The sequence below is a fragment of the Plectropomus leopardus genome, chromosome 12 (genome assembly GCF_026936395.1).
Source record: "Plectropomus leopardus strain MGB_pleo_1.0 chromosome 12, ASM2693639v1, whole genome shotgun sequence".
Classification (NCBI taxonomy): domain Eukaryota; kingdom Metazoa; phylum Chordata; class Actinopteri; order Perciformes; family Serranidae; genus Plectropomus; species Plectropomus leopardus.
The window spans coordinates 30,959,795-30,972,103 of record NC_142187.1 but is presented as its reverse complement, the minus strand read 5'-3'; the positions used below and the strand labels follow the sequence as shown (position 1 = coordinate 30,972,103).

The window sequence follows — 12,309 nt, the reverse complement described above, 5'->3', positions numbered from 1 at the left end:
TGTTGTCAAAAATATCCCAAAATGGCACCAAAATGTAATAGTATAGCACGTCCTCAAAAATGACCCCAAAACATCACAGTATAGTTTGGATTCTATTTTATAGCATAATTAGTTCTACTGAAAAACTCAATTTAAATTTATGTTAAAAATGACTTAAACATCATAGAATGTGATTTTTGTCGGGATATAAGTGTGCATGTGTGGTTTTTAACTTACAAAGAGGTAAGTATGCAACAAATTATTGCTTTAAAAACCGCAATTGATCAAAATTAATTAACAAACCTTTAATCTTAAAAAAGAGATTTCTTGATGTCCAACACAGGTTCAAGTCTGCGTACACTGAACAACAGTTAACTAGCTATAAGAAAGTTTTTTACAGTATGCTGTGATTATGCTCCATATTGAAGTTTTGGTTTGTTAGTTTGCTAGTAAGTTCCCAAACGTCCTTACTTTATTGCCTCTTTACCGAAATTACCAAACTATTGTGTTTAAACAGTTAATTCTTGCACTGACTGCCAAAATAGCTGATTTTTGCTATTTAAATTTTCTCTAGCAAATTTTACAGTTTTTTTTACAGTTTTTTCACAATTTTTGAGTTTTTGAGACAATTCCAATTTGTATGGTGATTTTTATTTTATTTTTTTAAGTGCTGTTTCCCAATTTACATATGACATAATTTCAAAATAGCCACTAAAATGAGGAATAAAAATGTCTCTTTAAAATGCATGGAATTTGACTTTTATTGTATCCAAAATAGCATCATGATCTTAATGTGGAATAGATGACAGAAAACAGCTCCTGAGTTTGTTGTTATGTAAGGCGATATTTAAAGAAATTGCTGTTATATTAGTATTCAAAGTTCCCTTTTACTGTAAACAGTCACTATCCACAAGCACGTCTCTTCGAGACAGGGTGCTTATTGTCAAGAGTTAATCATAGAAAAATTGTCTTTTTGCAGTAGCAAGAAATGCCTTGGTAACTGTAGGTAAATACGCTGTATAAAACATAGTCTCAGGTCTGTGTGGATATATAATCTTTGTATATATGTGGAAACACAGAAAGGTTGGTCTTTGGTTCCACTCTAAAGTGCTAAAGTTTCTGTGGTGCAGCAGTGTCTTTGGTACCTGGGAAGGAGTCCAGAGGATCAGGGGCACCAGTTTTCATCCTCTTTGACATCAGGGAAGTTTATATTTGCTCTTGTAATCCACACTCTCGTCCTGTTGCGTCTTTATGTAGAAAAACAAAAAAAAAGAGACGTGATAAATGAGACAAAAGCCACAGTGATGTGTTGCTGGCTGCCTCGGTGCCATCCTGTGACGTCATTGTGGCGCAGAAGAGGCCTGTCGATGTCGTCCGCTCTGCTGTACTCGGACGGCTGGCTGCTCGCTGAACACTGCACCAGGGGCATCTGGTAGGAGGTGGCCCGCTTCTCGGGTCGGTCTGGGCTGGAGCCGTCGCTGGGACGCTGGCCGTTGTAGAGCAGGTAACGGCCGTGTGCATCCTGTTCCATGCGGAAAAGCTCGTACTCTGTGTGGGGGAGCCGGATGCCCAGTGCAACACAGCCGTTGGTCAAAGTGACGTCCTGTTCCACCCCGACCTGCCAGGAACCCTGCACTCCACACTCGTTACCGTTGAAGACGTTCAGGAGGGACGTGGTGGCAAAGTCCATGGGCGTCACTCTCATGTGGTTCACTGGAGGAGACAAAACAAGAGACGAGCGCCAACGGATTCTTACTACGAAGTATTTGACGTTATATGAAGGTATTTTTCAAGATGAAAATTTGACATACTCTACTATGACTTTTATATACTATGACGTTTTTCGACATAATATACTAAGACTTTTTTGACGTTTGTTATGACATATTTAACATGCTATACAATGACTTTTTGGGCTTTTTTTCCTTCAACATGGTACACTATGACTTTTCTGAGGTTTTTCCAACATGCTATACTATGACTTTTTTAAAATGTTTTTATTGACATCTTATACTATGTCTCATACTAATTGTTTTTGGACATGCTTTAATATGACTTTTTTGACTTTGTTTTTTGGACATGCATGTTATGAATTTTTTGACATACTAAACTATGACATTTTCAAAAAAAAATTTAAAATGTCTTTTTTGACTTTTTTTCAACATGCTATCTAACTTTTTTTGACTATACTGAGTTTTTTTTTGAGGTACTATAATATGACTTTTTTAAAACATTTTTTCCCCCCGACACATTATACCATGACTTTTTTCAACATGCTATAATATTACATTTTTCGACATACTATACTATAGATTTTTTGTGACATACTATGAATTTTTTTCAGCATGCTATACTATGACTTTTCTGGGTTGAGTTGAGTTTTTCTCAGTTTACTATACTGTGAGTTTTTTTTTTTTTTACTTTTTTGGACATCTTATATTATGACTTTTGGTGCGTTATCAACATGCTAGACTATGACATTTTTTGAGATACTATACAACGAATTTTTTTCGACATTTTCCGTGACATTTTTTAAATATACTCTATGACAGTTTTTAAAACATTCTTTTAGGCATGCCTTACGATGACATTTATTTATTTATACGACATATTATACATTTTGACTTGTTATACTATGGCATTTTTTAACCTAAATTAAATTACATTGTTTTTTATCAACTATACTATAAACTAAACATTCTTTTTCAGCATAATATAACATGTTTGGACATACTGCACTGTGACTTTTTCAACAATTTTTTCGACATGGCATACCATGACTTTTTTGGACATGTTACGCTGACTTTTGTAACTTTTGTCTTGAGAAGTCACAGTATGACTGTTTTTCAGTTTTTTTCTCCACTACTATTTTTTATAATATATAAAATAATATCTATTCTAATTTTGTTTTGTATTTCTTGTTTTTTATGTTTTTACCTTCTCTTTTTAGCTGCAGCTATGTCTGTCTTTGTGCTGATGAAATACCTGAATTTCTTCTCTGTGAATGAATAAAGGTTTATCTTAATGTAAACTCCAGTGCTCTCCTCGCTCTATGATACGGTTTTGTTGGAAATGCTGCAAATAGAAACTCAGATGAAAAGCACGGTGCTTTGAAACAGCAACAACCACAAAATGTGTGACAGAGCCTGAAGTCTGTGTCACACTGTCAACACGCTAACAAATATTTGCATTCACTGAATGAAGTTACAGGCAGTAAAATAAGAGGGAAGATTTAGTTTTCTAGTCAGTTTTGAAGAAAATAACCAGTTACCTTTAAAGACAAAGTCTGTCCCGCCCATGACGCGGGTGGAGTGAAGCCCCCGGCTGTAGCGTCCGCGGGCGTAGATGGTGAAGGTGGGGTGTTTGCAGACGGGGTCTGAGTAGTGGTAGTAGTGGCCCTCCCAGGTGTGGTTGTTATCATGGAAGATGAAGTGACGGGTGAGGAAGAGGACCTCGGGGCGAACTTCACAGCGCTGGCTCACCCACTGACCGTACAGCCCGACGGTCAGGTCGGCCCGCGGCGGCAGGATGGGAGGGTGAAACTCATCGGAGCGATAGATGATGCGACAGGCGATGCAGCCGTGGTCGTGGTTCTGGGAACAAACGGGAAGGGAAAAGTGAGCCGAGTTAAACATACAAACACAACAAAATCTATGAAGTAAAACCTAGAGGAATGAAAACAAACGACTACCAATATGAAAAACGAATACAAACAAACAAACAACGCAATGACTTAATCCGATGATGTAATGCTTTCTTAGAAAATATAACATTTATGAGGTTTTGTTAGATTTTTTTAAGTAGAAGCATTAGTGAAACATGAGCAGATTTCTTTCATTTAAACCACCGTCGGTGAGATTTGGAATTTATTTTATGTTTTTAAAGATTATTTTTTGGCATTTTAGCCTTTATTAGATAGGACAGATCAAAAGTGTAAAAGGAAGAGAGAGAGGACAACATCCAGAAGAGGATCAAGCGGGATTTGAACCTGAGGCCACTGTGGCAAAGACACAGAGATCATTAAAGTGGCAACAGCTTTAACCACTCAGCCACCAGCTCACATTGGAAATCTCCTTGATAATACCCATATCACTATTATCAAATATGTTATCATCACAAAAAAAAAGATTTCTACATGTTGTGGTTTAAATGCTGATGATTGAATCTGGTTTAAGTTCTCAGCAGATTTTTTTATTTGCACACCTGTGAGATTTTTCTTTGCAAGCTACTGAGCCAAACTGATACTGGATCTTTGAGTCTGGTACTGCTGTTGGTTAGATTTGCAGTATTTTTTTTTTTACATAAAAGGGGCAGTTCACCCCTTTATCAATCTTGATAGTTTTCCCAGGGTTTCCATGGTCATGAAAAACCTGGAACAAGCAAGGTATTTCTCAATAACGCCAGGAAAATGTGGCAGGAAAAAGAAATATTATGGGCCGCTTTAAAGTCATGGAAAAGTTTTGAAATTTTGTCCATGAAAATGTGTGGGAACCCTGTTTTCCTCTTACCTGTGGTGTTATTTATCAGTCAAGATTGTTGGCGAAATCACAGGAAACATGCATCTACTGTCTATTCTAATTTATATTGTGATACTCCAACTTTGACTAGATGCACAATTCCTTTTGCACGGTGATAAATTTGCCTGGTGTATTAAAAGTTTCATGGTTTTTGGAAATAAACATTGCTGTTGAGTTTTATGAATGTATTTTTTAAGTGCCATCTAGTTCCATTATATTGGAGAGAAGGCAGACATCTCTACAGCAGATATCTCCAACACTCACACCAAAACAATCCAGACTGATAAATAGCACTAAAGATGAGAGGAAAACAAAAATACTAAATGCTATACTTTACAAATTATACTTACATTTTCACCAAAGTAGTTAAATAAACAAGAAAAGGGCACTTTACAGGTGAAAATAAACTTGTGAGTGCTCCCTATGAACAAATACATGCTCAGGAGACAGTTTTTAAATTACCTAAACAATACAAAAAACTTAAAAATGTCTTAGCACATTGGCCAACAAATATTCTTTTTTATGCCTGCAATAAGGTCATATTTGTTAATATAGTTGGGCTCCAATAAACAGCCCTGTGCTAAGTAATTTTTACACATAAGCTCACAAAATCCCAATTTAGTGACCTTTCACATGATAAAATAAATCAGCTGTTGAGGCTGTGAAGTGTTTACAAGCTCTGAGCAAAAGTTCCCACTGATAAAATCCAGTCATATGAAATCTGTCAGCGCTGAAAGCTTTTTTAATCCATCATCAGAATATTGTATCGTGAAATCCACATAAAGGACCTCTGGCATTTGTTCAGAGGTGAAGGAGGAAAAACTATTTCCTTCGGTCTGAATCTCTCGAGTGCTGGAAGCCGGACAATGTTCCAGCATTTTCTCAGGGTGATCACATCATTTCAGCGTTTAAGACAGATGTCTGGTCGAACTACAGCCATGACAACAGGAAGTCACACAGCAAACGGCGAGCTGAGCTTTCATGCTACTTACAAACAACAGCAGGGTTTCCCTTATTCACCCTCATACAGACAAAAAAGTCCAAAAATGACCATTAACCCTTTGAAATCTGGAGCGATATCACTTTTCTTTTGCTGCTTTCAGATGCCTTTCGTGAGCATTTAAGCCTTTAAACACAGAAATTTGGTGCAAATTATTTCAAAAACATATGAATAAAGTCAATAAGCAAAAAATTGTGCCACAAATTGAATGAAAGAAGTTGTTGATTTACAAAATTATTTTTAAAAAGCTAGGGAAAAATGTCTAGGAAAAAAAAAATGAAAAAGGCTAGGGAAAAGCTAAATTTGTTATTATGAAAATTTAATATTTAAAATTAAGCTACAGAATAATTTTATAAATTCAGCATTTTTTCAGGTCATTTCCTAGTTTGAAGTTCTTATTTTAATGTAATTTTCTAACTTTATTCTAATTTCTTGCTGATTTTTGGGTAATTTCTTCTTTCTTCTTTTTTGAAAGAAATCAAGTCAATTTTCCAAGGTTTTCAAAGGGTTAATCGTGTTAAATTTATATCATATCTGGTTTAGCGAAGCCTCGGGGCGGCGTGTGATCGGAATATCCACAAACGGGACAGCTGTGGCGCTCTGGCTGCAGAAAAGACGGACAAAATCTCTTCCAAAGACTAAACTCCAGGGAGGCGGTGGAGTTTTTGTTATTTGAGGGTGGTCAAAATTTAAGACCTAACCTCCCAAACCCAATCACTCTTTTCCCAGACAACATTACGTCCGCATGAGATTTATAGCAAGTAAGAAAAAAATGAAAAAGAAATGCTGAAAGACGGAGAAAAAACAGGAGTATCACTACATCCTACAGATGAGATAATCCCACTGCAGCTCCACAACCGCCTAAGAGTGAGAGGTTAATGGGACGACTGGAGGGGAGGCCTCCCTTGAATATAGCCCCGTGTGTATTTTTACTACACTTTTGCATCTGTGTGTGTGTGCGTACGAGTAAGAAATATATACGTAGCGGGGGGAAAAAAGAAATAAATACAGTGTGCAGAGAGGAAAATATATTTTAACATATATGTGGATACAAGAACATGAGCAGAAGGTGGGGGAGTTTCTGCAGCAGGTGTGGGAAAACATGTTCCAGATCTGCAGAAACTCTGAGCCCATAAAACACAGACAGCCTGTCTGAGCTGGAAAACTGGCCCGAGTATGAACACATCTTCCCTCTGCGGATACTATTGCTCATCTAAGGCAATAAATAGTGCAAGCAAGGATTCACAAGAGGGAGAGACATCTATTTCCTGCATTTACACATAAATACACAGATCAGTCACAACATTTAAACCACTGACAGGAGAAGAGTATAATATTGATCATGTCATTACAATGCAATGTTCTGCTGGAAAAGCTTTGGTCCTGGCATTAATGTGTGTGTCACCTGATACGCACCAAACTCTAAACACTGTTGCACACCAAATACGCCCCCTTATAGCAACAACACTGCCCAATGGCAGAGCCCAAACAGGACAATGAGTTCTTCCACACCGCAAAAAGCTGTCCAGGAACAACCCAGGCAATGTGATTAAAAGCACAAGGCGTCAAATTGGCCTTCAAAGCTCCAAGATCCCAATCCCATCAAGTCTTATCCATGGAGGCCCCAAAATTGCAACAAAAGAACTCAATGGCTCTGCTGCCAACACCCTGGTGCCAGACACCACAGAACACCTCGAGAGCTGCCGTGTCCATGTCTCGACAGGTCAGAGCCAAGTCCGCTCAAAAGAAGCCCTGCCGTCTTGGTTCTGACTCGTGGCATGAGACAGGACCTCTGGGGTACCGAAAAAGTCCCTCAGAGGCTTGCATTCATGAGAATGAGACGGATACGAGGTCAAATTGACTTTGACCTCCACCATCAAAATCTGATCAGTTCATTTTTTTAGTCCAAGTGGACATTTGTGCCAAATCTGAAGAAATTCCCTCAAGGTTTTCATGAGATATTGTGCAGGGATGACGAAGAGAGTCGAGTCTGTTTAATCTCACTTCAACAGCAAAGAATGGAAACAAGGAGAAAACAGATAGCCGCATTCGCATTCAATGCAGCTGCTCGCGATTGGTCAGATTGTTATTTGGGCGGGAACTCCACCACTGCGGAAATCACAGGGCTCCTGCACCCTCACAAGATAGAAACGCTCGTATCCCGGATATTTTAACCTCACTTCAGCATAGCGGGGGTAAGTGGGGGCAGCCTATGTGCACCACCCAAAAACATAATGTCGACAGCCACGGCTATGGTTGGCGCAGAGGCATAAAAACGGAAATGTAAAACTAAGTATTCACCACCAGGAACTAAGAACTAGTGAATGTTTTCAGATTTTTTACATTTGATTACCATCCAATAAAAGAAAGTGATGCTATAATAAACTAATCTCAATTTGAATGCGTAAAAGCCCGGACAAGCTGCTCGCAGTAAACTTTTGCACAATTTAAACAGAAAAAAAACACATTGTTGCAAATGTCTTTGCCACAACATACAATGTCCAACTTGTTCAAGCTTGTGCTTCAATAAATTGTTGGCTCTTCACGCTGAAGCAGAGCACTTTATACCCTGACTGGAACTGAAGAGAAAATAGGAAATGAGGAATGATATTACTGCCTTTGCTTCATATGAATTATATTCATCCATTATATTTTTTACCACTATGTTTGGCAGCTAAATTTGTCTGAATTGACGTACAAATGAGCTACAATCCAAACCACAGCACAAGGAGCAGAATTAGAACTGAATCTCACTTTGTTTGGCAGCCATCTTTCATTTGGGCATTTTGGGGATTACCGCCATACTTCAGGGGGAGATGATGTCCAGAAGCAAACATTTTACGAGGAACAGAAACCACGTCAGGCTTTAAAACGCCTCTTGGTTATATCATAGTTACTACACCCATATTTATTTCTATGTTGGCATCCTTAGAGGAAGACCAGAAAGCAAGACCAGCATCTCTCCTGTGAGACGACGTCCCAGGAATTCATAATAAGAGTCTTATCTCAGTCTTTGTGGCTTCATTGCACAAGTTTTAAAAGTATTTCAAAGGCTTACAGGCTCACAAACAAGTAGCAAGAGACAACTAAACATAAACCAAACTCAGGAAAGCAGAACAAATTAGTCTCTGCACGAAGGATACGTGCTCAAACAGGATAACCACCGAAACACTTTACGAACAGCAACGACATAAAAACACAGATCCCCTCCTAACAATCATCATTATCAAGTGGTCGATACTGTGCCTCGGTGACGCAGCAGAGAACCAGGCGACAGAAAATGGAGAAAACAGATTAGAAACAAATTTCGAAAACAAAGTCTGCTGCCCTGCTCTTGCATCACTGCTGAGATCCACCCAATAACCACAAATGAACATGCTGGCACCAGCAAATGTTCTGGACTGGGACCAGCTCTGGGTATACCGCTCAAGATTAATGGATTGGATAGTCACCATGGCAATAAAAAAATCCCCAAAAGAAGCCATTATGACCTCAAGAGATGGTCAGATTTAATGCTTTTTGTGTAGAATGGAGCGAAGTATTTCAGACCACCAGAAAAGTATAGAATATAAAACCTAATTGACTGTATGTGCAGAGCTGATGACCAATGAGGCCCAAAACTGACCAAAGTTGTAAAATTTGTAACGATGTCTAGAGAAAATGCTTATAATCAAGCCTTGTATTATTATAGAAGTATAATAAAACACTTAAAGGGTCAAATCACATACAAAACTATGTTGATGAGAGAGAGAATTAATTCTGAGTTTATCACGACAAGAAACTACTTTCACACTAAACATCAGCCCCTTTAACACTGCATATTCAAGGTGGGAACGTCACCTTATTTCACCTCGCTGTTCTGTGTAAAAAGTACAAATGTGGAATGGGGGGACAAGCGTTATCTTGCCTTTAAGCGGGCAGTGGAGGTAGCTACAGTGCAGAATCGGTCTGTGTGAAAGGGACAGCCGGAAGGACTGTGCAGGTTTAACATTTGACGATATGTTATGCACGCAAACCCACCGCCGGGACATTTATAAAGCAGCTAGAAGCAGTTCACATTAGACTTTAAGAAAAAGAACAGCAACTGGAACGTCAAACATTGGGGAGACAACAGCCTTTTTTAAAAAGAGATCATAAGCCCCTTCTTTATTTTGCCTTTGCAGTTTTACACAGAACCAAACAACCGGGCCATTATAGATTATTATAGATAGCATGCTGGCATTGTGGAAGCAACAGAGGCTCAACGTTTAACACAACAGCTACCACCTCTAGTATGACATATAAAGTGTGCATCAGCAGCACTTTCTAAACAATAACAATAGCATTAACATGGCAATAACAATAATTTACCATCCCTGTTACATGGCAGCTTTTCTCGTACTCCGCTAAGAGGGTAAGGAGCTTCCAAATCTCATTGTTTTCCCAAATTGCAGACATTTACAACGGCTGCTCTTCTTCTTTGAGCTAGCCACTTAGTGCTGCTTGCTGCTTTTTAAATCTCCTGCAGTTGGTTGCAAGCATAACACATCGTCATGACATCACACCCGCCCCACCCATAGTCACATCTGGCTTTATTTCTTATACACATCTTGTGTAAGACGATTCTGTCCACCCTTTCTGCTGTAGTATTTTATATACAGAACGGTGAGGCAGTAAAACGACACAATATTCCTGTCTTGAACAGGCACTGTAAAAGGGGTGATTGAATCTGTAATTAAAGGTGGTATAATGTCAAAACAATTATCAAAGGATAATTTTTTCTATATTGTTTTGTCCATTTTTTTTTCTGAAACCCTGCGCATCACACAGCCTGAACAGCAGCTGAACCACACCTGAGCAGGGCTGCTTTTGTGGGAAGTGTGGCTACTCTAACCCCTCTAAAACCGCCAAAAAAAAAAAAGTTCCACAACACATACACACTGCTCATACAGGCAGTGTGACCCTCTGAGCAGAGGACAAGATCAGCCACCATATAACAGAGATGGTAAACGATTATTGTCATTATATGCCATTGTTATAGATTATATGAATGAATGAATGCTTTTATTTCAGTGTCATGCCATCTAGTGGCCCATCCCTCATGGGATTATATGACACCTTTGCAACAAGATGCACAATAGTCCATATTACATGTTTCATTACATGAAGATAGCTTCCAGTATTGCTGGCAAAAAACCCTGAATAAAACCCAAAACAGATGCAAAATTTTACAAAGAAAAGAGAAAAAAAATCAAAATAATAATAATAAAATTAATACAAAATAAATAAAGCAATAATAATAATAATAACAATAATAATAATAATAATAATAATAATAACAATAATAATAATAATAATAATAATAATAATGCTTCCTTCCTCATGTCCTGGGCTTTCTCCAAATAAGTTGCTAACTTAAATGTCTCTTTTTCAAACAGCCAGTTCAGTCACTGAGAGTCATCATTATAATCAATATATTTACAAAGGGCTGCCTGTCACTTATATTATATGTCACATAAGAGGCTGAGGTAATTTTGCTACGTATCACAACCGTCACACCTCGGATGCCGGTGTGTTATCTAAAATCATACACCGGAGCAGCATGATGCTGCAGTTGTTTCTGTGGGAAAAAGCAAAACTGGTGTGATATGATGACTGGACTTTGTTTTGGCCCTATCACGGGATCTCTGTGTAAAAAAGAGCAATAGTTATTTAACCGTTATATATTGTTAATCAATTTTAACAAAATGGCAACAGCATGATGTCTTAAGAAACAATGAATAAGAAGTTGGGGTTTCTGAAAAGAGATTTTACATTTCAGTTCTGTAAACGCCACAATCAGAACTCGGTTCACCTCCATTATATTTGGGTGGCAGCAGTAAAACTGATCTTTAAAAACTTGGCAAGTAAAAACAAAACCTGACCCTTTTAGGCGATGCTGTAATTATGTTAGGTGCTTTGAAAGTGCACCTTGAAGTGAATCACGGCCTCACTTCCCCCTCACTCAGGAAAGACTGGGGCGAAATAGAGCACATGCAACACTTTGATTTGAGCCTCAGGCATGCATGAAATCAGACCTGGTATGCGCTCGCTGGAATAATTCATATGGCCGCATGATTCCAAATTCTAGGAATACCACATGTTGATCGCTCCCAGAGATAGGCCGGGTTTCACATTGCGCCTCTGTGGGCCGGAGGGGCTTAAAGAGAGCAGCTCTGGTCATTACAGCACCACGGGGGAGCTGCTCTGATCACAGATCCTCACTGCACACTCTGTTTACATTCTGATCAGCAACACCAAGCTCCATCATCCCCCTACAAATGGATGTTTATTTAGACAGCGGACCCGAACAGGATTTCGTTGTAATCTCTGTAGAGGGTGACAGTGAAAACATCACTCTAGGGTTTCACCCGGCGGGGAAACTGCTGTTCAGCAGTGTAAATAGAGAAATTACATCCCCTAAGCTCAGCGGAGGGAAGAAAGGGCTCTTTCTTGTCGTTAGATTTGGGAGATGAAGTCAGTTTGGACATAGTTTCTGGTTTCTACCAGTGCAAATGTTTAGTGTCAAAGGGAAAGACTGTTGACATACACGCTGATCCGACATCAGATTTGGATCTAACAGTATCTGAATAAGTCTTAGAGGGCGGTTTGTTGCTGCAGGCAGGTGGACTTTAGTGCCACAGAGCATTTCAGATTGAATGTCAATGACAGAAATGAATTTTGATCAGACCACCACTCTGATGCCTCATAAACAAAGACTTAGCTGAAACATCATTTTGTACTGGTCTCCTTGTAGGCCATGCTTGAGATGAACCCTCTTAAAAGAGCACTGTT

General features: G+C 38.8%; 1 protein-coding gene across 1 annotated transcript in view; it reads right to left on the bottom strand.

Moving 5' to 3' along the window:
- Positions 1-715: 715 nt before the first annotated feature.
- Positions 716-12,309, bottom strand: part of LOC121951540 (protein APCDD1-like) — a 28,970-nt gene continuing 17,376 nt past the window's right edge. Inside the window, exons 4-5 of the mRNA XM_042497905.2 lie at positions 3,251-3,572; positions 716-1,692 (exon numbers count right to left, since the gene is read on the bottom strand). Coding sequence (XP_042353839.1) covers positions 1,229-1,692; positions 3,251-3,572 — 786 coding nt within the window. The 3' untranslated portion in view covers positions 716-1,228. The remainder of the gene's footprint in view (positions 1,693-3,250; positions 3,573-12,309) is intronic.